The sequence below is a fragment of the Anopheles coluzzii genome, chromosome X (assembly GCF_943734685.1).
Source record: "Anopheles coluzzii chromosome X, AcolN3, whole genome shotgun sequence".
NCBI lineage: Eukaryota > Metazoa > Arthropoda > Insecta > Diptera > Culicidae > Anopheles > Anopheles coluzzii.
In genome coordinates, this window is record NC_064669.1 from 11,771,474 (window position 1) to 11,798,645 (window position 27,172).

At 39.5% G+C, this 27,172-nt stretch overlaps 1 protein-coding gene and 1 long non-coding RNA gene across 7 annotated transcripts; one reads left to right on the plus strand and one right to left on the minus strand.

Annotated features, from left to right (window-relative positions):
- Positions 1-454: 454 nt before the first annotated feature.
- On the minus strand, positions 455-26,143 carry LOC120949104 (solute carrier family 41 member 1). Of its 6 annotated transcripts, none has more exons than XM_040366139.2 (9): positions 26,047-26,143; positions 14,141-15,278; positions 9,656-10,029; positions 7,993-8,317; positions 7,741-7,887; positions 7,507-7,654; positions 7,197-7,402; positions 6,944-7,092; positions 455-6,865 (listed from the first exon to the last, which is right to left on the minus strand). In XM_040366139.2, exons 2-9 carry the CDS (start codon positions 14,478-14,480, stop codon positions 6,590-6,592), a joined length of 1,965 nt encoding a protein of 654 aa, XP_040222073.2. In that variant the 5' UTR covers positions 14,481-15,278; positions 26,047-26,143; the 3' UTR covers positions 455-6,589. The 6 variants fall into 6 exon arrangements, with proteins under 6 accessions (XP_040222073.2, XP_040222092.2, XP_049466378.1 ...); XM_040366158.2 differs by lacking the exon at positions 26,047-26,143 and adding an exon at positions 23,264-24,060; XM_049610421.1 differs by lacking the exon at positions 26,047-26,143 and adding an exon at positions 16,217-16,239.
- Positions 20,253-21,335, plus strand: LOC120949127 (uncharacterized). Its single transcript, XR_005751012.2, has 2 exons — positions 20,253-20,874; positions 20,965-21,335. It is a non-coding gene; the product is annotated as an uncharacterized LOC120949127 (long non-coding RNA).
- Positions 26,144-27,172: the final 1,029 nt, after the last annotated feature.

Sequence of the window (27,172 nt, forward strand, 5' to 3'; positions counted from 1 at the left end):
ACATTGATTCGCCCGATGGTCTTCTATGGACACGAGTCTTGGGCCCTTCGAGCGGAGGATGCAAACGCTCTGGGCGTGTTTGAGCGACGCATTCTACGGACCATCTTTGGCGGCGTGTTCGAGCATGCAGTTTGGAGGAGAAGGACGAACCACGAGCTTGCTGACGGTGGAGAAGGTAAGTAGGATACTATGGCTTGGGCATATCATGAAGATGCCGAACTCATGCCTCACCAAGAAGCGATTCCCAGTTCGGCATAAAGCGCAGCGATGACATGGATGGGAGGCAGTAGACAGGGTCTGAGCATCATGGAGAACGATTGTTGACCGGGTCATGTCACATCGACGTGCTCTATTGTGAGCAGGCCAACAAGAGACAGTGAGAGAGAGGATGATTAAGACTTCAAATCAATTCCTTAATTTCAACTGTTTCAAAATGAATCCATCAAAAACACACTTTAAGCTAGGTACAATCATATATATTCTATATTCTTATGTTTTTCTATTCCCCACTGTTTCCATCTGCTTTCTCTCATCATTACGTTTACCTTCTTGCAGTTTCGTTCGCCTTGCCTTGGACTTTAGTTTTTTAGCCATCATTCTCAAATAAATCTGTTTGTACATTTTCCTTTTGCATGGAGTAAATGTATGGCCAAACAACATTACTTTTTTTTATCACAATACATTAGCTTTCGGTTTTACTTTTCGATCTTTGCTCCTAGTTACGTGTAATGTTTACATGTTTTTTTCCATAATAAGTGCGCTATTGCTTGGTTTTACATGTCCCTTTCATCTTCACCTGCATCAACGCCATATCTGCACCATCATGATCATTATCATCAGCCTGTCAGTTTTATTCATAATTTTTGTTTATTTATTTATTTGTGTATCTTCTCATTGAAAATTTGCAATTCGTTTCGCGTTTGGTTTACATCGTTCGATATTTGTTCTGCGTATCTTAGGTCCTTGAGCATTCATGTAGGGTCAATAAGAAAAGTATAAATCATTAATTTTCAAATAAGACGCAATGAATTGCCAAACACATTTCAATACTCATCATCTCCAGACCAATTATTTAAAGGGATAGTATCTTTTCATAGACCAACCATGGTTATGGGACCGGTTGCTGGATCGGGATAGGTCCGTGATCTATTCCGGGCCAGGTTTGGCAAAAGATATCTAGATTGAGATAGATTCAGAATCCGTCCCTAGACCGCTATGGATATGGTTATATAAATTCGCGGGAAAGAGAATGAAAAGGAGGTACGCAGGAGAAGGAGATCAGAGGGTTAACTTCCTAATAAGGAGAACATTGCAGTTATTAGGGAGAACAAATATTGTTTTTAGTGGTGTTCAAGAAAGATTTGATTTTGACTAAAATATACCAAGATGCACATATTTTAATGCTAGTCTGATTCCGGATTGGTATCCGCTAGGGATTGCGATCCAAGACAAATGTGATTTCGGTATCAGATCCATTTCCAATATTAGGGATTAGCTACCAGGAACGGTTAAGGTTCGGGATCAGTGAAAAGACCGGTTCCAGATGCAGTGCCAGTGCTGGGATAAATGTTGTCAGCAGTTCCCTTACGCCCTTACAATGCAGGGCCTGGGCCAGATCAAACCCTTTGCGCTTGTACTTGTGCGCCGAATTTAATCGATTGTCTAGAAACGTTCCTTTTTTGAATTCCTATGCCTAAACCCACCAAAATCAGTGTTTGGCGCACCACCTAATCTCCTCTCATTTGCCGCTCAGGTCCTAGCCGTCCTAGCCGCCTAGATCAAAATGTTGATGTTGACGCGCAGTGCAAAATGGAGTTTCTAGGGGAACGGGAACATTCGTTTCAATTTGAATGAAATGAATTTCACGAGGTTTGGTAGAGCGGATACTAATTTTAATCATTTTTACGAACTTTGCCTACCAGAATGAAACAATCACTCATGCTTGCAGATGTATACTTCAAGTTGAACTCAGAATTGTATCGTATTCTTCGATTTGGAGCATCCTTGCAGTATTTTTTTTTATTTGCGCAATCTAAGCAATCACTGGATTTCATCATCATTCAAATAATTTCGATGAACTTATTTTGAAGCAAACGCCTAAGGGAGCTCTGGCCGGTCATTTCCTACAGGAGTATTTTGTAGTTTGCAGTTGTAGTCTACACACAGCATGGCACGGTGCGTGCAACGCTACAATTCGTACAAACTGTCCAGTTCTAAGGGTTAATTGTCATACTGGTAAATCAATCAAGGCTCTAAACTCGTTTTCATTATTCCTGGGTCGAATTTTCAACTATTTTTTACAGGATCACGTCCCTCGTTAAACTATGGCAAAACTGTTTATGCTGTCGGTATTGATAATTGTTCAATGAATGAATATCTCTTGTTTGGGGAACAAACGACTAAATTCATAAGCTATATTTGTGCCAGAATATGGGAGCAATCTTTTGATCGATCAAAACAATTTTAATATATAATACATAAGCTCAATTTTTTTCCTTCTAGAATATGTTTCACGCAGAATAATAATTGTTATTAAAAAAAAGAAATTAGTTTGAAAATTAATTGTCGTAATCGTTTAAATTTGTGTTGATACATTTCACATAAAAGTACGCATACTTTCCCATAGTTTGTGTTTGTGCCTTCGCTTGCATACAAGGTGAACTGGATTGGATCTTTTAATTAACCTCGAATGTTCCGACTATTTGACAACTGTCCTTGTTTATCTGGCTTTTGCTGCAGGACTTCAAATTAGGGTAAAAAAAAAGGTAATGCAAATTTTCATTCGTTTAACGCAGTGCGTTCTTTTTAGAACAAGCTGATTATCTTTATTGTCACAGATAATTGAATTCATGGATTGAATTCATTTGCCCAACCATTACCAGTACAGGTGTTTCCATTGTCCCGTCACTCCGTTCTTTACAGCATATATTTATCTCTTAGCCAATCGGTTAGTTGTATCAACTACACTTTCGCATACGGTAAAATTGTTTGGCAGAATAAATCACAAGATAATTTGTTCGCATAACACAACGAACACACGGCTTCCAAGAAGAGGCTGCACAAAAGTCGTACGAAACACGCCAAGTCATTCACCAATTCAGATTGCCTTGTTTTGATTCCATCCGATTCAAAACCAGAAACAATCGAATACTTAAATGTTGGAATTTTGAATTAGTCCTCTCTTTCACGCTGGTTTTACAACACGCACACACGCACACGCACGCACTTCCTTAGGCACTTTTTTATTTCATTTAATTGTACTGACTCTCTCCAAACGAACCGTTTTGTACGCGTGTTCATGCATGTTTTTGCAACCGAACACTATATGTTGCGCAGTATTATTGATTGGAACTAAGCATATTGTAGGAAACTAAGCATTTTTTTTTGTTTTGCAAAACATACAGTCTGTCTCCGAGTTACGCGGTTCTCGTGACCGAGGCATAAGGAACGTGAAAGTTTAGGGAAGTTTTTTTTTTAATTAAGTTACAAATTCAAAAACTTTCAAAGAGTTTTAGCGTATTATCTAGCAAACGAAAAAGCATTGCATTCGTCATCTATTTACACGGTAATGCATCAATTTTACATTACAATTAACGCGTTCTTTCGCTGCTCCGAGCATGGCATGATGCGTTCACGATCCAATATCTTTTTTTTCCTTTTTGGCCGAATATCATTAATTTGGCCGAATATCCTTCGCTATCTAGTGTGCATGTTTTAGATGTAATTGAAAACTTTTACGTAGATTCACAGAAAGGTTTTACAAGCATTTGAATTCGTTGAAAAATTTACCTTATCTTACACGCCAACAGTCAAACGAAAATGCAAATGCAATACGAATAATATTTCGTCGAACAAACAGAAAAAATCACTCTGATCAGCAATTGAGTAAGTTGTTGAATCTGTTTACTGCAATCAAAATGTACCCAAACTTTATAGATATCGCGGATAAACGCGGATTCGAGTCACGCTAACGTAGTACTTGGAACGCATAGGAGCGCGTAACTCGGGAACAGACTGTACTAATACTTTGTAATTGTTGTTTTTTTTTTTCGCTTCACCGCGTCTGTGCGGGACACAATATAATTCTTTTCTATTTACATCTACAGTGTAATGTTATGGTAACCATCTGGCATCTTACCACCTCAAACGCATCATTCTGCTTCTTGCTTCAACACAATCAACACAAAGAAAACAAAGTTTTCAGTCACTTGCTGCTCTAAACAATTGAGGGGACATAGGCGTATCGCTAAATTTCATTACCAAGAGTCCTGTGAGATTAACAAATCTAAGCAAAACACACCACTTTCACTAATCATTTCTTCGAGCGAGCAAGAAGGGCGGGTCAAAATTCTTTGAAATAAATTACAAATGACAAATTTCGCAGCACGCGCTTTTTTCTGCCTAAAGTAATGAGGAAAAACGAAAAAATGTTGATGTCAAAATGATCAATCTCCAAAATTGGCTATTTGATTGTATGGGTGTGTGTGAGTGTTTTAGAGCATTTTATTTAGAATAGCTAGTAATTGAAAACGATTTTTTCGACTATGTTTCTTTTCTATACTTTAGTTCTACTTCTTTTTATTAATTTTTTTTTTTCGTATTTCTAAATGGAAGGCAATATTTTATGTTTTTTTTTGTTCAAAGGGATTAATTAACAAATTGAAAGAAAAGAAAAAAAAACCGTACACCTCGATCCTGTATGTTTAATGATACAACCGTATCTGTAAAACGTGCAACTTCCTGTCAAACCGAGACGGCTTTAACGTAGCCGGTAGCTTTTAGAAAGGGTGTAATGGATGCGCTCTGTTGTAAAAGCCCTCAGGCTAATGAGCAAAATAGATATGAACAAAGCCAAATGATTAATAATGTTCAATAATATTTCAAAGCGCGCAAACGATTTTATGGGCGTGAAATTGTGGACTAAACTCTTACATTGGTGTTGGAAAACATTCCAGCAATAATGTACTATGTTGTGCTGACTGGATACATACATACTGTCTTGGGACAAAGTTGCCGTTAGATTTAGCCCGACATTCAGTAACTCAAACCGCTATGATAATTTAAAAAAAATTCAAGGTAACTAGTACAAAAAATATAGATATATACAGATAGGAATATTTCGAACAGTAACCAACGTCTACCAAAAAGAAAGAAACATGCTCTCCGTACGTTTATTCTGTTTCGTAGCGGTGCAGCCTACCTAGCCCGCCCGGTTTGACGCTGTTTACTTGCATCACGTCTGGTCAGCATCATTCCAATATGCGTTCAATCGCATCGCGTAAGAAGCCAAAGGGGCCGAAAGAAAGTCATCCTTTTGTTTGTTTGAATATTCTCTTTTCAATCATTTTTAAGCTCAAAATATATACATACATGGGTAGGTACGGGATCAAATATCGCATTACGTAGTTAAGTTTAAGTTTAAGTACCGAAAGCCTGAACTGGGAATAATGCCAAATAATGCCCCGTTGGAATATACACTGGCATAACGGAATAGAAACCAACACACTCGCATACAAATATACATGTTTTCATGGTGCTTGGTTACGAAACCTAAGCGGCTGTTAAAATCTGCAGTTTTGCCTTACAGTAACTCATGCATTAAAAGAAACAGACAAATTTACAGGATGCTCAGGCGGTCACTATGACAGCCTTGTGCGTAATTGTCACCAAGCATCGCAACCCTGAGTCGGGAAGACAAAATTCGATAGTTTTTTTTTAGTCCATTTCAATCAAGCAGCAAAGTGAAAGAATGGCATACGAGGGTGTGTTTTATCGTTCGGATTCTGAAGCAGTCATCTTGTGGCAGGCGGTGTGGCATTTATAGCCTACTATCACTTCTGGAAAAAAGAGTAGAGCATCCAAACTGTCAGGTAATTCCTCAAGAACATGGGAATTGAAATGCAAATGCATCGCACACCACGTGCCGTGTACGGCGTAAAAAAATATATATATATCAAAGAAAATATATTGAATGTTTGAAAATGTTCGAAAAAATGCCCCTTTTGTGGTTTGCTAACAGCGAGAAGAAACTGTTTACGTCGCAGCGTCTTTGAGCCGGGTCTGGCGGTGCATTCTGAGGTGCACTTACACTTTCCTGCAGTGTTTAGGACCATCAAGCAGCGCCATAAATGCGAGGATGCGATCCTCTGCGCCAGCCCCTTATGCTCAAAGACACGCGCACAAAGGACAAACAAAAAACGAACCAATCGAACTAATGATTGCAGTACTGAAGCATTGCAACCCTCTCTGGGGTGTTTTGTAAAGCATTTGGTAGTTATACATCCCAACGCGCTGTTTTCCAAACGGCCCGCTGGACAAACACTCCCGGCTCAACTGCTCGTAAGGCTGGCCCGGTAAGGTCAAGAAATCAATTATCTTACGTACGTTGTTTTTTGTTGTTGTTGTTTCTGTTCAGCGTTGTTTGAAATTTGTCCATTTTTTTTAATGCATACGTTACATGTTATGGTAATAAAGATCTCATATTTTTAAGCATACGTTTCAAGTTATAACTAGCATATACCATTTTCTAGACCGTGTTAAGGTGCTCATAGCCAAGAGCGAAACAGGGCGGCGATGCTATGATCAGCTCTCATATACCTTTGTCATCTTGTATTTGATCCATCAGTGAACCGCCGCTAATGGTGGTCAGCTCCGGCAGTAGTTTGAATCCGTCCACTGTTTCGCTCGACTTCTCACCGTACGGGTGGCCTATCGATCGCAGGAATAGGAACGCCAGCATCAGGAAGCTCGAGCCGAACAGGTCACCCAGCGCAGTCAGGTATGGGATAGCCGAGTTATCGGGATCGATTTTCCATTTCCACATCAAATGAATAATAATGTGCGCAATGTACAGCAGTAACATAATCTAAGAAAGGGCATGAAATACATTTGATCATCAATGGGTGGGGTATGAGTTGATATATAGGGTCACACACTATCTTACCTGGAGTGTGCTGACAAACAAGTAAGACAACACGAAGGGCGCACCGATGGTTGAGCGCGACATGTGAATGTAGTCTGCCACAAATATGAACAACACTTGACCGGGTATGGACATTGCGATTAGAATGCGCGCAGTTCTAGCGTAAGGGACTGAAAGCAAATAAATAATATAGGTTGAAGTTAAATATTGTTCTGCTCTTGTTCGCACAATTTTACTGGCGCTGTAAACTGCTCTTTCTGTATTCTGTTTGTACCTCCGTGAAACAGCGCCCGCCAGGGTAGCTCAAAAATCTTCGCGTGCGGCGGTATGATACCGATAATACTGCTCTGGTGAAGCATCGTGGATATTTTGCTTGCCTGCACCGACACCAGATTGCCGCCGATGCCGTTTATAATTGGCTGGAACACAACGAATCCATTGAATATGCCAACCGCCTTGTCTAGCACCAGGCCGCCCATGCTGGGGTAAGGAAATGCGGTACGGAAGTGGTTATTAGCATTGCTAGCCAAACTTTCTGTGACTGGAACATTACACACGAAAGGCTGCCCCGCCGTCAAACTTACCCACTAATAAATAAAGCAGACAGAACTGGCACCCATCCAGTAGAAAGCACAGATCGTGTATATTTGTTGCGATAAACGAGGAGCATCCAAAACGGCAGCAGGAACACATACACCGCAACCATGACGAACGTTACCCACAAGTGTGTATCTGGAAGGAAATGATTGATAAGCGAGAAGTGCGGCAGGATTAGGTAGATTGATTTATGGACACTGTCACCCGCTGTGGACCATTACCGATATGTTCGAAAAGTAGAGTGGCCATCGCGGCTAGCAACGATATCGAAACCACATCGCCAATCGATGCCGCCAAAGGTGTGGCCAGGTTATCAGGATTCATTGTTGTTCTACTTGAAATTAAAATCACAGCCACCAGCACGAAGTCTATTGCAATGGGAGGAGAGCACATGTGCGCGAACAGTTACTATTAGTAAACCAGGAAATGGGGGGGGGGGGGGGGAAAGGATTGGGGTTTTAGATATGTCATACCGAGTACAAAGCAGGAGCTAGTGGCAGTGAACATGGCCGAGGCGGTCAGCAACATAACGTGATCGAAGATGATGGTACCATTGATGATAGCTCCCACCACGACGGCAAACATGGACACGATGAAGGACGCAACCGTTGCCTGCACCTGCACCAGCGCGATGTTGCCGAGCACCATTTGGAAGATCTCACGCCGCCCGGACATGTTGCCCAGGTTCGCCTGTGTCGAGAGGCGCGACGCAAGACACATGTCCAGGTTACCCTTTAGTCCCAGTAACGATGGCACCAGGATGAATAGCTCCGATATATGAACGAATACCTTCCAGTTCTTTGTGTGGTGATCGCATGTAAAGGCCAAAATGAAAGAGGTTATACGGTGAAATCAAATCGGTTTGTCAATAATTAGTACCAACAAAAAAAGAAGATTAGTTTGCAGTTATACCCTCATTATTAACTCTTAATGATTGAGTTAGGAATAATGCAGCAAGTGTAAAAACAGTTAGCCGTAAGGTTTCCGAGTGAGATAGATTATACAATTGGGTTAATATTCACTCTTTCTTTGGCAGAAGTAATGCAGCAATGAGTAAACATGTCGGTATGTTAGAGTCTCAAATACATCAAAACTAATTTACATTTAAATATTAAAATTAAACCGTTATTTACAACAAAAAAATCTTCGCTTGCTTGTCATAACGACCTACGTGGCCAAACCCTCCTTATACAGATTTCTTCTTCGTTCTTGTCCAGGGAAAAAAGGGGTCCGGATAGGACCTATAAATATGACGATAAGGAGTTTCGGACGTGTAAGAAAACCGGAAAGGATGTGCAAAGAAGAAAAAGATAACGGTAAACAAATGGACGGAACCTCACCGCAATAGACAAAAAAACACTGGAGATAACGACGGATAAACCCACATAGTGGAAATTTCCATGCGCTTGTTTTCCAAAGGCCTGTCTAAACATGGTCGAATCGAATTTGCAGAGCTAATTCTATTGATAACTATCTCTTTCCTGCACATCCATCAACTGTAGCTCACACACAAAAATCCCACCACAACCATAATACCCTACCGCACAAGTGTTAAAAAGATAAATAAATAAAGAATGTTAAACTGAACAACTCTATGGTAGTGGCAGAGTGTTTAAAATGAATGACTTGTTGAGCTGCACTTAAATTGTTAGGTCATAAGCTAACTGACGAATTTTGTCCGCAAAAAAATCAAACAATTTCTTAATAGATTTGGAATTCAAATGCGCAACTACCATTTTTTTTTTGTAATCATTTTCATTGAATCTTACCATTTTGTTTTGAATAAAATGATACTTCTTAAGAAATTGATAAGAATTACACAATTAATATTTGTAACCGCCAATATGACATTAACTTACATCGTATAAAACTAACACAAGTTAATTCTTATTCACCAAATTCATGATGAGCAATTTCTTCTGATCGATCGATCATTAGAACACCTACCAAATCTTTGCCAACACTAGTAGCTGCTCTGCACAATCTGCAAATGTTGCAGATGTGTTACGCTAAGAATTATTCAAAACGACGGTTTCCCAAATAAATATAAAAAACTAAGGCTGCATAGCTAACGCTTCTCGGTAATGACTGGCCTACTGAAAAGAAAAGGTATTTAGTCGTTAGAATATAATTTACCTCCACATGACCTAGTATGATTCCAGCTCCGATGGTACCTACGCCGGCGACAAAGAACGGTATTGCGATCTGAAGTGTCATGTACCACCACTTCTCTTGGCGAATGTCCGCACCGTGGCCATCGTCTCCACCGTTATCTGCGCTCGCTCCAGGCGCTCCCGCAATACCGCCGCAGGAAATCGCGCACTTTTGATCAAGAGGCCTTCCATCACTGACTTCATCCACCAGACTTCCGGAGCAGCCGGTACCGCCATCACCGCCGCTGCGGTGATCGACCCGGTCCGGCTCGGAAGAAGCAATTGATGTAGTTATTATCGAGCTTAGCGATCCTGTCGTGGATGCGGGTAGTGTAGCAATTTTACCCTTGCCATCACCTGGCGAAGTGGGAATATAAACAAGGAAAATACGTCAAAACAAAAGAAAACGAACACTATAGGAATCGTTATGCACCGCCACTTGAAGATTATATCGCTTAATGACTACTAATATATATGAATAGATATACATGGAGTATGTGTGGCCTGGTTACAAGGCTGCACAATAGTTCTTCGGGGACGTACGAAGCTATAGGGGTGTACACAGCTAAGGTAAAATGTGATACCTTCGCGGAACAGGAATATAATTATCAACGCATGCCGATTAAAACACCATTAGAAAGATCATTTTTGTATTATTTGATCCACCCCATGTCATGCTTGTACCTGTGTCTCAGAATTTGAATGTTGTCTCGAGATCTGCCATTTACAAATTCTCAGACCCGTTTGTATCTTCTGTTTCTATTCCTACACGGTTGGTCTCATGGACCCAGTAATTGTCTCTTGATCTTGATCTGTCAAGGTTTCGCCAGTTTGAGGTGAAGAGCTGGCGCCCTTGGTTCGATTAACCCCACACTACGGGCCTGCATATTACCATTTTCCTCTGCTGCCACATACTGTACCCGCACATGTGTTTCTGTTGACTTATCATCTTGTAACCGCTATTCATATATCTTGGCAAGATCGCATCTGAGTAGTCATCAATTAATAAACACTAAACAAAAGTAAAACTAAAACTTGAACATTTGATCTCCATGTCCATGTAAACTTTGAATAGTCGAAAGAACAAGAAGAGCAAACGTGTCCTCTTATGTTGTCATACTTGTATAACGAGCAACTGTTCCATTTGTTCAGGATGACTACAGCGGAAGCTTGGTACTGTAACGCTTTTCCAGTTGTGTGATAATGGTGTCACGCGGGGCGTCCAACGAGCGAACAACGTGAGACAAGCAAAAGTGAGGGCTCAAGAGCGTAAAATAAGAGCTTTTAGTCTTACTTGGGGACCCACGGGAACCCAGGAAAATCAGCCCAATGCTAGACACAAACACATACTGGAATTAACTATTGTACTCTCGAGTTTTCTAGAAAATGTTATAGAATAATATGTTGAATTAATTTCCTAAGTAAGTGAGAATTTGAATATTCCTGGTATCATCCAAAATCGCAAGATGGTGAACGCTTAAGGAAATAGTAGGAACAGGTACGTTAAAACATACTGCAGCTAAGAGGAGCGGTCAATCGAGCTCAACATGTGAAGAGTACTCAAATACGGATCTATTTAGCGATGTAAACAATGCAATGAGGCAATATGCGTCAAAGATGTTTCTTAGCTGCCTTGTAGGAACTCATAAACTCCCTGGATACAGACGATCGGGGTTTACGCATTTCCCACGGATGGTGAATTCCCGACAAGCAAATTTGAGCGGGTTGTGTGCTTGCGGGGGGATTTTTTTAAATACGCAAGCAGGGGTTTTGCATTCGAGTGCGAGCAAAGTGGGTGCTACATACAGATGGGTTTATCCCTAACAATGTGACAATCGCGCTTGTAGAGACAAATTATAAGTCCGTTGACGCTTGGATGCACGATCGTTTGATGGTGTGAGTGTGTATGTCATTGAGTGTTGTTGCGTAGCGTTCGACGTAAGTTGACGAATATCGTGCTTTATAACAGTTCTGAGCTGATTTGTATGCAATGAACGAAGCAAAAAAAAAAAATGAATTCAATCGCCGTTCGCAGATGGTTTATGGTGGTGTAGATGAAAAGGTACAGTGTAAAATAATGCTACGACTTGTCAAAACTTTGACTCAATATGGCCTTGTGAGGAGGAGCTATAAGCTCACCTGTACACCCATAATGCTGATAACAGACAACAGAGATGTCAGACATGCGGCCCACGAGCTGTGTGCGACCCTGGAGGTTCGAGGCTGCTGGCGGGCTTTTGAATGGGGCTTAAATATTGTTTCTAATTTTTATTTGATTAATAAAACATTCAATCAATTTTAAGGTCGAGCAAAATAATCTTTATCTTCAGTAAAACCCTGTTTGAAAAATCCTGTTTATCCAATAAGGAACTATAGATTCGAAGTTTATATATAGAAGGGGTATTCATATATGTACAGGAGAAAAAATATCTATCTTGTTTATACAGAGTTTTTTTTTTATATATGATAAAACATCACGATCGACTCTTATGCCAAACGCAGCAGATGACAGTCCAATTGAGCAATGAGCGTATCAAGCTCGTGCGTCGGTAAGTGCATACTTCCGCGTATAAACGCGCTTAGCGCTAGATTTTGTCAGCCAAATGAGATTTTTTCCCATTTAATTAACTGCTTACGAAACCATTTTCGTAAATTCGATGCGCACCACTTTTTGCACCACGCTAATGTTTCAGGCAGCATTTAAACCCTCGTGATCAAATGAGTTTGACATTGCTGACACACAACAGCTCATCAACGGTTTCTACCAATACATGCATAGGTACCGAGATGGCCTTAGAGATATATCTAATGAAATAAAACCCCGGCTTTGGTCAATCTCGATTAAAGCCTGCAGTGCAAAATTCGAGTGCCTCAATTGCTATTTGCAAACGTACAAAGTCAGTTATTAGTACAAGAACATGAAATGTTATTCACTAGATACTGGATATAGTTTTGATTTTGTGCAGCTGTTGAAACAATTTTCGTAGTTGCTTTATTTATTTTTCTATAGCGAGATATACACGCAGACAAAGCGTGATTACTATATAATTTGTATAGAATCAACTTTTGGATCACAACTGATCTACACTGTCATCTGGTCTGGTCTCTTATTGCAAGCGTAAAGCAAATCCGCACTAGTTGTGGTAAAATATGCACTAAAAATGCAACTGTTTCCAGCTGTTATGAATCACATTGAATAGGCAAGAATTAAGACAAATAATTTGGTTTATAATTCGTAATAAATTAAAAAGAGCTTATGTTACGTTTCTTCAGTTCTTAGTTCCCGTGGTATCAAGGAATAATACTAATTTTCGAATGATAAGCTGAGATACCGGAAATTCCACTAAGAGCAAATCTTCGTTTAGTAGGGTATACATGGAGTATTTGACAAGTATGATTATACTTGTATGATCATAGGAGTAACCCTACAGACACCGTAATGCTACTCTTGATGTCTAAAATTCTAAATTGGAAAGCAATGTCGAAATATCCATGTCTAAAATTAATTAACGTATCTCATACGTGAAATAAAAAAAAAGTTATTAGTTCACGACGCTTCGCCTACATTCAAAAAGAAACCGCTCCGTACCAAACGTAAACCTTGTAACTAACTACTGTTTTATTTGATTTTTGCATTCAAGATTTTCAGTTATTTAGTTATTTAGTTTAATACTGCGTTAGTTGTTTTAAATTTCGAGTTGGTTGGAAAGCCTGTTCTGCACAGTCATCACAGCGAGTTGATACAAATGCAGGAAATGAGTTAGACCAAAGGCACAGTAAGTGGAATGTTATTTCAAAGATACTACAGGTGCCTGCTCCATTTTTTCCACGGGTCATAACTTTGTAACACTTGGTTCTATTATCTCTTCAAGTAGCAGACCTGATTAAGAGTCTAACTGTTAATGTCTGGTGATTAAAGCGGTGATAATTTTTAGTTCGCCAAGCCTTAGCCACATTGTTCGTAAACGGAACGCGTGTAATATCGGCAGTATCAGCAACTGGGCAAAGCGTAGTATCTCGGACAAAGTGTTAACACCGGCTATTATAAAGTTTTATCTTGCGGTTTCTTTTGTAGGGATTGTAGCACACTGGATTGTACACTGGCGATGTGTTGGGAAAATAAGCTTTGAATGATTCATAATTCAAAGGTCATAAAAAGGTAAATCAATGCAAAATGTTTACATTAATATATATAATTTTGATGTATATATAATTTGTGTTATACATATGTATGTATATATGTTTTTAAATGCATTTTTTTATATTGTAATGTACTTTAGATTTCATTTGAAAATATAACTTTCTATTCAGCTGCAATAAGACTGTTGCAGCATTTTAACGTAATACCGCAATTTACAGAGGATGGAGTCTTGGATGTAGTAGTAGATGAAGAAAAGATCAAAGAAAGGTAACCGAAAGCTACAGAGACATAGGAAGTGGAAAAGATGGTAAAATTTATAAAACTCACCGGTTGACCCGTAAATTGTAAACGGTCTATAGCTATCATCATCGATACGATAGAATTCGGTGGCACCGCGAGTGTCGATTTGTATCCCGTGGTCGATATCATCCCGAAAAGTATGACCCGTGTCTAGCGCAATGGCTGCGAGCGACTGAGGGATGGCCACCGTCTCCGCGTTTGAAATACTCGATCGCTGACTCTCATTTCTGGAACTGAATGGGACTGGGCCTTGACTGTCTAGCAGCATTATGTTCATCGTATCACACGCAGTTACATTATCCCGATGGAGAGTTGGTCCCGTCACTACGTCACTAGTATCTTGTTTCACTGTATCCCTTGGCTTCATGTTTTAGAGTCTTGTGCTCGTGTTGTTTCCGATGTAAAAAGTGTGTTCCGTTCGGGAATGCTTTACATTCGAGATATTAGATGGATGCAGATTTCGCCCGAAGTGAACACCGCTTAACACTGTATTTTGACGTTGCCGTTGTGGGTTGGTTTTATAGTGATTTTTAGTGGGTTAATTCGGGAGGCTGATCAGTAGTAAGAACAAAGAGTGAAAGTTGATAGTGCTTGTACGATATACTAAGAAGCAAACGCAGATCACTGCCACTTGTGTTCCTCTCACTTCGGGGAAAGGATTCTGCGAGTGGACTATTTAAACGACACTAGGACCAAAGTTGTGGCTATATAATTTGATCGTCGGTTGGTTTCCTTTCTATTGAAAAATGTTCCCTTTGTTTGAGTTTGTATCTTCCTCTTTTCCGGTTAAGTTTGTGTGCTAGGCGTTTAGCTTAGCGTATATATGCTGCTTACGGAACATTCATTTCACAGCTAGTTCACTGTGTGCCTCTTTACCGGCGCGGGAGCTTGTTCCAAACCCACGTGACAAACACGCTCATATTCTATGCAATACAGGGGTGCGCAGGATCGAACTCCAGAATGAATTAGATGCGTGCTTTTGCGGAACTGCTACGACCGTCTTTGGACACTGTTTTCTTTTTGCCACAGATATGTTTTGCGGTGTATCACCCTGATCGCTTAACCAGGATGCACTATGTGACAAAAATGGTCCACAACGCGGTCATATCCGCAAATTGTTTCTTCGAAGGTTTTGCCACTTGTCGATGCCGGACGATATGATATGCTAGTGTGAGATGAGACAGAGACATAGTCAGTGAGCAGATTGCTGCTGATATATTACGAAACGTAATCCGTGACTGAAACTCCGTGAAAATCAGAGACTCAATGGCACAAGACAGATTATAGCTAAATTTAGAGTACATTAGTATGTAGTGGTATGTAGTATGTTTATGTAGCATTGATAACAAACAGTAGTACTGATTGAAGGCATGCTTTCAAAGGTGATTGGTACATCAACGGATCTCACTCTAAGCCGAAAATTCGCCTGCATTTGGTAACTGAAGTAAATCACCGCGGTTGTGCATACGCGATAGATAACAATAAATGCCCGTGTGAGCACACAGGTATTAAATTGTCCTAGACGGAACTTGGAGTATAACATACGAGTTTGCTGCTAGATACAGTAATCGGTGATTGATTGAATTGATTGTGAATATTCAAAAAAAAAAAAAATCTGTCACAAGGTATTTTTAGGAGAGCCTTCGTTTGTTGATTACGTTGATGGAAGCGGAATTTTAGATTGTTATCAATTCAGATTCGTTCAATCTGTGGTCTTTCCTGGCGAATATCCTTACTAACGTAAAAATTGTTTATAGGAAACGAAATGCACCACACAATCAACTAGCGGAGAAACTAATTATGTACGTTGACTCGTAGAACGAACACCTGTTCTGGTCTGCTGTGTACTTATTTACTACCGTTCGAAACTTTTTGTTTATATCACTGGCTCGTTGCTCTATCGCGAGAGAGATAAAATCACAACCAAATCGAAAATAACTAAAACACAACTGTTCGCTTTTTTTACCGAAGATCATGTGTAATGAGACATGAAAACACTTGCGAACAAAGCACCCTATTGTAAATGCTTATATGTCTGGGGTGAGACAGATTCGCAAACTCGACGCGAGCAAACTGGCATTGTAGGGGAAAATGAATGCCAACCTTGTGATAATCGCTGATGTTATGGAAGGTCTCACGCTTCCAGAGCAGGAACAAGTCCCCTTTGACAGCGATAAACAGGAGAAAAAGAGAGAAAATGCCACAATCTGTTTCACTTGCTACTACACGCGGGTGAAAGAGAATTCTGACAAGCTTTCGAGCTTGCATCCCAAGCAGCTTTCGAGAGAGATGTTCGCTCTTTTTCTCCCGTGATTATACAACGCAAGCGGCAATGGAGAGATATATTTCTCCCAGGTCCCTTCCCCTTGACACCAATGCTCTCCGATCAAGCTAACCCTTTCGCACACACATGTTAAATTATTCCTACGCAATCATCATCGCTCACATATAAGAAATAGTGTATGTAATTATGTTTACGTCCGAATGCAGCTGTCATGGAATGTTTCCACACGAGTGGGAAGCACACGGCGCCAAACGCTTTAGAGCTTTGTACGCTGAGTTTTGAGAGCGCCGACTGCCCAAACGTAACAAAATTAGATAAGACGGGGTTTCATTGATCTTTTGTGTCAGTTCTAAACTTAAACGTAACTGTTCAGCCATAAAGTGTAAGAATAACCCAAGGAGGCCAGAGCGGTAGAGTTTTTGCATTTTTAGTGGAAAAATTAACGGTTTTCAGAAAGCTTTAATAAATTTAATACAATAATTTGTTTCTTCTCGAAATATTTTTGTATATCGTAATAGATGGACATGAATTGAGGATTTTAAATAAATTTTTGAAACTTGTTATTTTATTCTACATGTTTTTATGGGTGGGCGTAAAAGCTCCGATTAGATTAGATTATTTTTTGTCATGAAAATATTTAATGGGATTATTTTGTGAGTTTTTCGCTTAATTAAACTATAAACCGGTTGAAATAGGCCGTCGCTAAAGTAATGGTACATATATCGGTCAAAGCCAAATACCAAAATTTAACGAGCAAATCATTGCACCACGAATACCAAATATAAGCCTAAGAGACCGCTTACCGACAAACCATCCGCTTATGGTGCTATTAGATTTGGTAGATGGAATTCGAATCGGTATGTCACAACTGGTACGGCCACATTCTGAACTGGTTAAGGGCTCTTGCCGGCTATCTAAACTGTTCAAACTTCAGTAGCGAGCATGTCGAACTGCGCTTTGTACGGCGTTCGAGACTGATGAGTTAGATGGATCAGTTCTCCGTCACTTGCCGGCAATGGAGTATCTCAGAAGGAAGAAATTAAGGTAATGTTGACACACGGGTGTATAGCTCTTTCACAACGTATGAACTTAACAGTTGGCAAGTTTGATGAGAATTGCTCGTTTTGAATGCTACGATTGAAAATCTGACAGTTCGTAGCGTTCACGCAATCCGTAGCTGTGAACATAGCACGATTTTTTTTCGTTTACAAGCAAATGAAACAACTCCTCCTTCATCGAACTCGTGAACTGTTAAGTTATTCTGTTGTGAAAGGTTTCTTGCCGGGATACTTCAAGTGAGGACAATTTACAGGAGTAAACTGCACGAATATCTGGGAAAACAGATCATGAAAATCAGATACAATCCAACGAAGCTGAACAAGGGTCTCGTTGGTAGTGTATATTATGAATGTGGTCGTTATATGCTAATGTTGACTGATGTAAAAGTATTAAAAGTATTCTTTCGACTTTAAGATACTCCATAATACACAATCACTAATGAGCGAGAGAAGTAAATTGCTTAAGATTTATCAGGACAAAAAAACAAGTTGCCCACGTCAGTAGTAGAAGGCCTACGCATAGAAATTCAACATATAATTTAAAAAAATGGAAGGAAAAAAGTTGAAAAAATACTATTATAACAATTTTTAGATATTAGATCGATCAAATAGTCTAAAGAAAGAATGAAAAGAGCAGTGCAAAAAGAACTTCGTTAAAAAAAAACAGTGTAAACCTTAACAGTAACAAGGAAAAATAGAAAAGTATCAGAATAGTAGTGCGATTTTCCAGAACGCAGCATAACAATGTAATGTGAACAAGAGAAATAACTAAGCAGCCGTATTTAAAAATGAAGGCTGGGATGATCCATGCGAGTATGATGATTTCAATGTGGAGATGGTATGTCGAATGCTTAAGGAAATAATACAGCACGGAAAATTATTCAGTAATGTATAAAATAGTATTATTGCAGGAGAGATATTACTGCATGGACTAGATAAATGGGAGTAGGATATGGAAGAACAGGAGCAATATGTACTCCTCTGCAAAAGGATACTATCCGAATTTATTCTGAGGGAAAATATAGATACTCCTATCCAACTGCTGTCCGGTTGAGTATTAACCTATTCCTACCCTTAGCAAACCCGATGGCATCATATAGTCAAATAGGTGAGTGGTGGACATAACAGCAAACTGGAGTCCCCGTGCTAGGCGGAGATAACTCGCAGCCTCAACTCAACACGTATTCTCTAAGGGCTACCAGTATCTATCAGAAATGCATAGCCGATTTAGATGAGCCTCTAGTATCAAGAAAACACTCATGAAACTAGAGCGAAAGGTAGAGCGCTTAATAAACGAAAATACTCAACTGTACAATAAATCCACTCTCACCACGGTGTTGGGTGGTTGAATGGAATGAAGACAAGTAACAGTACATAACAGCAATGCATACCGAATAATGTAATAACGGCAACAAGGATGGAGATCTATTTAAAACAAACCATACTAATGAAAAGGTCCTTTTACTATAGGATGAATAATTTGATAAATGACTTAACAACAAGTTTAACGAATATTTAGAGGCTCCACGAACATTTATTCATTAGTTGACAAATAACAAGGTACCCATAACCGACGGAATTGCGACAGGACTAGATGAAAATAGAGGTAGTAGTAGTAGTAATAGTAGCATTAGTATAACACGAAACTTACCTAATGTTGTCTAATAATCTAATAGCGAATGGATGCCTTGTGATCTATGTACTAGAATGGATATAGATTGAACAGCAATACCGCTTATAAAATCCTTCCTAGTCCTTGAAGAGCAACTTGCTTCTCACGGAGGATTCCGTAATGGAATTTAATCAGACTAGAATTTACTTTTTGCCAAATACTTTTCAACCTCGCTCTAGAGATGGACATATAAGACACCAAAGTAGAGACTTCAAGATCCATGTTCTATATGCCAATCGTGATGCTGGTTTACGCTAAATATGTTGACATCATTGGTTTGTGGCTCTTCGATGTAGCTAAAGCCTACCATGAGATCGAGCAGGGGAAAAAGAACCTCGGATTGCAGATCAAAGAGACAATACCTAATTGATGGTGGAATCACCAGCGACACCCATGAAAAAAATCCGATGTACATGTGTTTACTTAGGCGTTTGATTAACAATGATGATGTACGGACACGTGACCACACTTTCCAAGTCATCCAAGATTGCATATGTCTCGGATAAAAAATCAGCATGGAAGCTGAGTTGCTCAAAAATCTAGGCTGCCTATGTATCATACCTCTATCATACCAATACTGTCGACTTATGCCTTTGGGACATCTGATCCAGATCTGACGAAACTCTCTTATACGCGTTCGAGAGGAAGATGCTCAAATGCTGGTTTGGCCTCGTATATATAGAAGGACAATGGAGAAACCACTACAACGAGCTGAACGCCGATGTAACGGTCATGCAGAGTATCAACTGCAGCGTATCTAACTGCGCCAGGCCCCACTGGTCTGGTGATATTATACCATGGGCCCGAATGACCCAGCAGGAAAGGTAGTAGTCCCAAATTACTGTGGCGTAGTGACAAGATGGCGTGGAGGCGTGCGGTATTAAGGCAGAGATAACAGATTGACAGAAGACGCATGACAGTTTCGGTCCCTTTGGTAGCAGGCCCAAGCTTAGTCATATGTGGGTATATTTTACGGTAGAACTGAAAATCAATGAATAAACAAAAAAACGGGTTCATTATCTTCTTATCAGCCAGATTGCAATAGTATGTCTATTTACATTTTGTATTGCTTCTTTTTTAAAGGTTTTTAAATGTTGTTTTTGAAAGAAAATTTGATATTTTACAAGTAGTTGGCTAAAAATCTACGAGTTAAATGTGGTCAAGATTACTGCAATACAATTTAACGCAGCCTGAAATGGCAACAAATATTGAAAAGAAATCATTGCTGCAAACTGTAAAGTATTTGATCACGTCGTTCAATGCTAGATAAAGTCTGGTCCTATTTGATTTTCGTTATTATGTTATCAATAATGGTACATTCCATTCGCATCAATCGTGCCAGGTGTACCGTATAGCAAAGGCTACATCTGTTGAGTGCGGGGATTCTTTAAACGTGAAGATTTCACAAATAGACAGCGTATTGGCAAATGAGCACAAATGTTGATAAGATAGTTCACTCAATAACTGATAGGTAGGTGAAGCACTTTCGATAATGATATCTTCTTGTTTGAACCTCGCCTTGATTGCATGCATTCAACCAGCGTTAACCGATAGTAATAGCAAATTTACAACCCGTTTTTTTCATGAGCGCATGTATAAAAAATCGATTGCTACTGATTATCACATCAATCACCGCAGCTTCCTGCACATAGAGCTAATTTAGTACTAGTTGATGGTACTATATATTACCTTACCTTTCGTAGGATGACTCATAATCACTAACTTTTGTGCATTTGATTTGATTTTTGTGCGTTAAACAAACAACGGAATTATTTTCTGCGGAACTCATTCAATTTCAGTTCTGCGTTTAATTCAGTTCTTTCTACCATTTTTTCAGTAAGGTTATGCGTTATCAAAATTTCGGAACATCCAGGTAAAGGTGAAACACATCCGGGGGTAGGACGAGGAAAGCACCTGAATTCTGTCAAAAGAGGATACGCGGTAGCGCATCAAGATATGCACCGGAAAGGAACAATCTTGCACCCTCATGGAGAAAAACTGGCTAAATTAGAGTAATACCTAAATTTATTCTCTCCAGGTGCTATACTGTTCCTGTTGCCATGCATTTGCGGGTGCTCATGTATTCCCGCTCCCTCCTATCACAGCTTCGAGGACCTACCTTAACAAGTCCCAACACAGATGAAGCTTAAATGATAATCGATGCAATAAAAAGTCGAAAGCCACCAGGCTTAACTGGTCTGATTTATAGATGCCGTGTGTGTTTGTGTGTTTGACAGAAATTTTTCTTATAGAATATGTGCTGGTTGAACGTTTGAAATAGCCATGTTGTGTTTACGCATTGCTCTTTTGGCGCGCGGGCTGTATTAGGCTTGCGAGTCGACCGCTGGATTAAAAAATCAAAATCCATTTTTTGACTGATTGCGATTGACTTTTCGCTAATGTCTATCGCACTAAACTAAACACTAAACAAATAAACCATAACAGCAATACAACAATACAATACACCGATCCGACGGTTCCGCTGGCTGAGAAATCTACAGTAGCATCATACGATAGTTTCTTTGGACCAGTGCTGTTCAACCTTTTTAGGATCGCGGACCTTGACTTTGACTTTTAAAATACATTTGCCCACATGCATTGAGGGCATACATTTTGTAGACTTAGTAAACAGTGTTTGATAAAAAATATGTTTAAAACTTATTCTACATCTGCTGGTAGAAAATTTAACCATAATTGTGGGAAAAAAAATTGCACATGCATGTCGTAAAACGCTTTTATTTTTTCAAACATATTTTTTTCTCAGACCACATCTGTTAACGCCAAGGACCACAGGTTGGAGACCACTGCCTTAGACTACCAAACTATGTCTCAATCTTAACCGGTCAGGCAAAAGCTATGCTTCACATAATTCTACGATGGAATAGGAATAACGGCTCACTTAAACGGGGGGTGGGGGGCAGGTGGTTCGAAATGCTTCACTTGGCACTTGGCGCGCACAAGGCTATCTGTGAGACTGGCATCAAAGTCCTATCGGTCACAGGGTCACAATCGTTCACGGAACCCCACATGGATTTAATAGTTCTCGGGTATCATCGTTTTCTCGCTAACACTTCAGCGTTTGCACTTACAACACTCACAACCCTTAGGACCTCCACCCCGTGTACCTCGTAAACCTAGTGAATTCCTGGCCACAAAGGTGTTCGGGGAAATAAAATAGCGCATCGATTACGCTTACGTATTTGAAACACTCGAGCCACCCACAGTTATCTGTTATTTATGTCCAGTCTGTAGCTATTTCGCTTCTTTGATGTAGATATCATTGGTAGACACATTCTCATCCCATGCCACATATATTATATTATGCCCGAAATGCTCCGAATACATTCCATTACACGGAAATATCTAATTCTTGTCCCGCACACAAATACTCCACTTTACGTTAGAACAAAACAGTTAATAACAATTATAAGTCTAATGTTAAATTAACCAACTATTAACCAACCAACAGCAATAAGGGTAAATGGAAGTAGGAAATGTCTGAATAGAAGAAGAAAAAGATAGACTTTAATACCTTGTTCACGGATGACGAATTTATTCGTCATAGCCTTCTCTGTGCATTAGTCACTGCGTTCGACATGCGTTCGTCATGACAAGCGCGCTGTAGAATGTACCGCTAGATCGAATGCATGGCTTTAAGATAATGTTCCTGATTTATTCATGTCAGTGAGTTTAGGATTTCAGAAACTATATATTGAAAGAAACGGCCGGTGTTGTAATCGCTCGTCAACAAGGTATTAGGTAGGTTAGTCTTAAGTTATTATATAAAGAGATGAATAATATTTTAAAGGCTTAAATGCTCTATAAAAAAAAGCCAAATGCAAAAATATTTAAAAAGGAGATAATTGAAACGAACGGAAACAAAAGCGTCCTTGTACTATTACCAACATTTTTCTTTGCGTTGTGTTTAAGAACTCGTTCCTTTATGAAAAGTTAGGTTATAAAATATTTAGCAAACAAGAAATGCGGCAGTTTCAGGCTACGTTCATTTTTCCAAACCTTTGTGAAATCGTCCACTCAGGGCTATATCAAACAATTGCAATCCCCGTCAGTTTTTTTGACTTCATTGCAATTTGCTCCTGCGAGCAGCAGACACATGTGACCATAGAGTGACTTACCTGAAAAATTGTATTAATAATCCTTATTTGTCACTCGTGTAGCGTTCATTGTTGATTGCAGTTGATTCACTCGGAATTGTGCGTACCGACTCTTAATATCAAAGGAGTCAATTACATAAGTCACAAACACGATGGAAAATAATTGCACTAAAAGGCGATTGAGCTAAATTACGATGCTTCCCGTGCACTAAAATGTGAATGTTTTACAAATTTCTGCAGACACAGCACTACTGGTAACAATATTTCACTGCCCGGTATTTGCTCGTGGCTCATAAATGCAGCAAAGAGATTTTTTTGTGTATCCTGTAAACCCAGGGGGAATTGGTATTCCCCCTGTTTTATTTTACTGTCTCCAGTTGAGAGCAGCTACCTTTAGCTCGTAGTGGGTTTCACGCCTGTTTTATTGCAACGTTTAATTCAGACAGACATTCTTTTTGCTTGCCTCGAAAACATCACCAAACACACGCTTGCTGCAGGGCAATCAATATGAACGAAGAGATTTGCCAACACTTGTAATATTAATTGGTTCTACATATCCCATACATTGAAATGTTAAAAACAAACTTTCCTCAACCTTTTCGGTTTTCTTTTACTTGCGACCGGAATTTTGCAAAGGGAACCCGCGGATGTGAGGGTGTTGTGTGCTCTCCCGAGGGCAATTAGTTCACATTTTCATACGCGTCTAAGAGTCCCCAAAAATAGTTAGGGAATGAAATACCGAAAAAAGACGACGAGCAGCGACAAATGACACAATCTTCACATAGTGTTATTTTTCCTAGATCCCCCGGAGCGAAATTATAAGCTCTATCACAAACTTAGGCTGTTGGTTGAATGAGCTAGACAGTGGAACAGTTTGCTCATGCGCGGTATTATACAGTACTAGACATTTATTTAACTGCATCCGCGTTTCTGTGCAAACTAAGAAATCGGTTCCTTGTGCCTTGGACTGTGATGTGACGAACAATCTCTCAATATGCTCGTGTATTTTTTTTTATTTTTTTTGGTTTTGTAGCACTGTTGCACCGCAGAGTTCAAAGCGGTGAAATCGATCTTAGCTCTTGGAGGGCGCCTTTTTCAGTGTGCTGCCGAAGGCTGTTACCAAGCCACACGCAAAACGGGAGTCTTTGCAACGCACACCATTGAAGCCATTAATGTGCGCGCTCTTGGAACGGTTCGGTTTGCTATTTTGCTTCTTCGCGCTGTATTTGTAACTGAATACACGTGTCTGTCTTGTAGTGCGAGTGGTGGAGTTTTTTTTTTTTGTCATTATCACCCTCTTTTCGGCGTCAAATCTGTTTCCACCGTGACCGGTAGTGCATGTGCACTGGAAAAGGCAATGGTGAATATTGATTGTCCGATCGGTTCGGATCCGCTTAGACCTACGGTGGCATTGGTCATCGCGCGGCACTGTCATTATGCGGTTTAACGTGCTGTTCAGCACGAGACATGCATCGCTGATGGTTTCACCGGCTGTTGTGGTTTCTAAGAATAATACAAGTGTGGTTTTTGAACGGGCAGTGTGGCGTGCTATTACACGTGCTGCACCATGGCACACAGCTGTACCGCACTGCTGATCAGGGTATGTGTGTGTGTGTATGCGAGCGCGGGAATTAGAAGCAAAGTGCGCTGTATAGGCACTGCTACATTCTTCTTACGATGGCACGAGAAACGTATATGTCCAGGGAACCACATTAACATGCTTGCTCGTTCTAGCCAACAGTCCACGGTACCTAGCAGAGCGAGAAAGCATGTTCATTTTGTTTTCTGGGCGAGGGAAATACACTGAAACGCTCGCGTGCGCGTGTAAGCAGGAAAGGTATAGAAATCAGAGCAATAAAAATTAAATTGAAGGTTTCTTTAGCGTAGCGCGATATTGTTTTTTGGGTTATAATAACGTCTTCTACATTTGTAGCGTTATAATTGGACTCATGTTCACTATTAACCGTGTCAAAGCATTACCGCCTGTGCGTAACGAATGCGTTGAATGCGAAAGGTTGAGATTCGTGAGTGAAGCATATTATTTTATCCGAAACTAATGAATTGGACAAAGATTAATCGAAGCGATCATTGGCTTAAAATTTAAGGAAAAGAATCTTAGAACGGACATAAAGAATATTATAGCACTGTAAAACCGTGCGTCATATTCTGTATGCCAAAGGCTTGTTGAACCCAGGGAAGTCCTGTCAGCTTTATGTGGTATTTTTCTGTCAAATTACGCTTGACAATTCAAAACTGGGAATCGGAATTCGACATGCTCATTTCCGATTTGTTCTCGGGAGGATTTTTTCCCCACTGTCAAAGTGTGTAGTTTGATTTGAATTTGTTGGTGGTGTTTAATAATAGAAAAAAAGCCTGCATAGCCATGAATATTTACTCGCATGCGATAGAGCTAAATAATCAGTAAATTATGCAAAGTTAAAAAAAAAACTAACAGACCAACTATTCTTCGGTTATTGCACGTGTAGACAAAAGCTAGAATTGCAAGGGCTCAGGACGAGCTCGCCAACTGCTTTCAGTTTGTTTAGCGCTCGTAAACTTCCTGTGTTTGTTTAGCAGGGTGTAACAGTGGCATGGGATTCTTGCTTATTCTACGATGTTTCGTGTCGTTTTTTCCTTGATCGTTTAGAAAGTGGTGCTGCAGCGAAAAAAGAGCCTCGAACGGTATCCTTGAAGAGCTGCCCAACAATCAGTGTCCAATCGACAAACGACAACGACCAATTTCAGCAATGCTCCGGTATTTGTCCTCCAAACTTTTTTTTTTTTGCTTTACATTGTATACGTACCTGGCAAGACACAGCAGCATCAAAATAAACCGTAGCAAAATACATAAAACTTTTATAACAATCACGAACACATGTTACAAGCGTGCGCCAGTGGGGTTTGGCGATCAAATTTAATGTTTTGTTTGGTGTTTTGTTTGCAAGTGTTTTTTTTTCTGTACGGCCAAGAGACGCATATGTAAGGTGTGACAGTGACAGACATCTGCGAGGTGTATAGAAACAAGCAAGCGGACTTGTATGAAGCTAACCCTGTCACTGGCAACCAAAAAAAAAAAAAAAAAACATCAATATGTAAGGCTACCGGGACACCGGGCGACTTTTGAGGCATATAACTTTTGAATGCGTTATCCAATATTGATGCAATATTCCGATGAAAATTTGAATAAAATTATGCAGTTTCTATAACTGTGCATAGATCGGGTCAATTTGCTACCGTTTTTATGTAATAGCTTTTCAAAGTTGACAGGATTTTTTCAAGAAAAACAAATACAAAGCGAAAAAAAAATTTTTTTACTACGCTATACAATTTTTGATCAAAATGGCTCTAATATTTTTGAGAACTGTATATTAGACGTCTATTACAAATTTGAATAAAAAACGTTACAACACACTTGTCATCATAATTTTGCAATTGCGACAAATGCAAAAACTTTTAAAAATGGTTCTCTATGTATTAGTTAAACCGAATATACATTGTAAAGAGACTGAAATTAAACATTTTGTGTAAATTTTATTTGATTTTGGTGTCTTTCTACCAAGAAGTATCATGATATAACGGTTTTTATTCAAATAGAAACTTCTTTATCTTTTTATGACTTATAGAAAAAAATTAAATACATCATGTTGGACGTTTAATATATACTTCTCAAAACTATTAGATTCATTTTGATGTAAAAAATTTGTAATGTACTGAAAAAAATGATTTTTGTCGCCTGTCGGATGCGATGCATGCCATGGAAATGCTTTTGTGGAATTTATTACAAGCTAGTGCACTAATTATGGACGAGTTTGTACACCGTTTGGACTAAAATAAGAATTGTGACGAAACTACTGAATAAAAATTCGTAAACAAAGGTGAAGTAGATAGACACATATATTAGCAACATTTTGTAAATTGAACACTACAACA

Bases quoted from the DNA above. Each gene is read 5' to 3' on its own strand.
- LOC120949104 (XM_040366139.2), bottom strand. From the start codon at position 14,480: ATGAAGCCAAGGGATACAGTGAAACAAGATACTAGTGACGTAGTGACG. The intron at 7,888-7,992 runs GTATGACATATC...CCATTGCAATAG, and splicing joins TAGCTCCTGCTTTGTACTCG to ACTTCGTGCTGGTGGCTGTG. The intron at 6,866-6,943 runs GTAAGATAGTGT...GCCCTTTCTTAG, and splicing joins TGTTTGTCAGCACACTCCAG to ATTATGTTACTGCTGTACAT.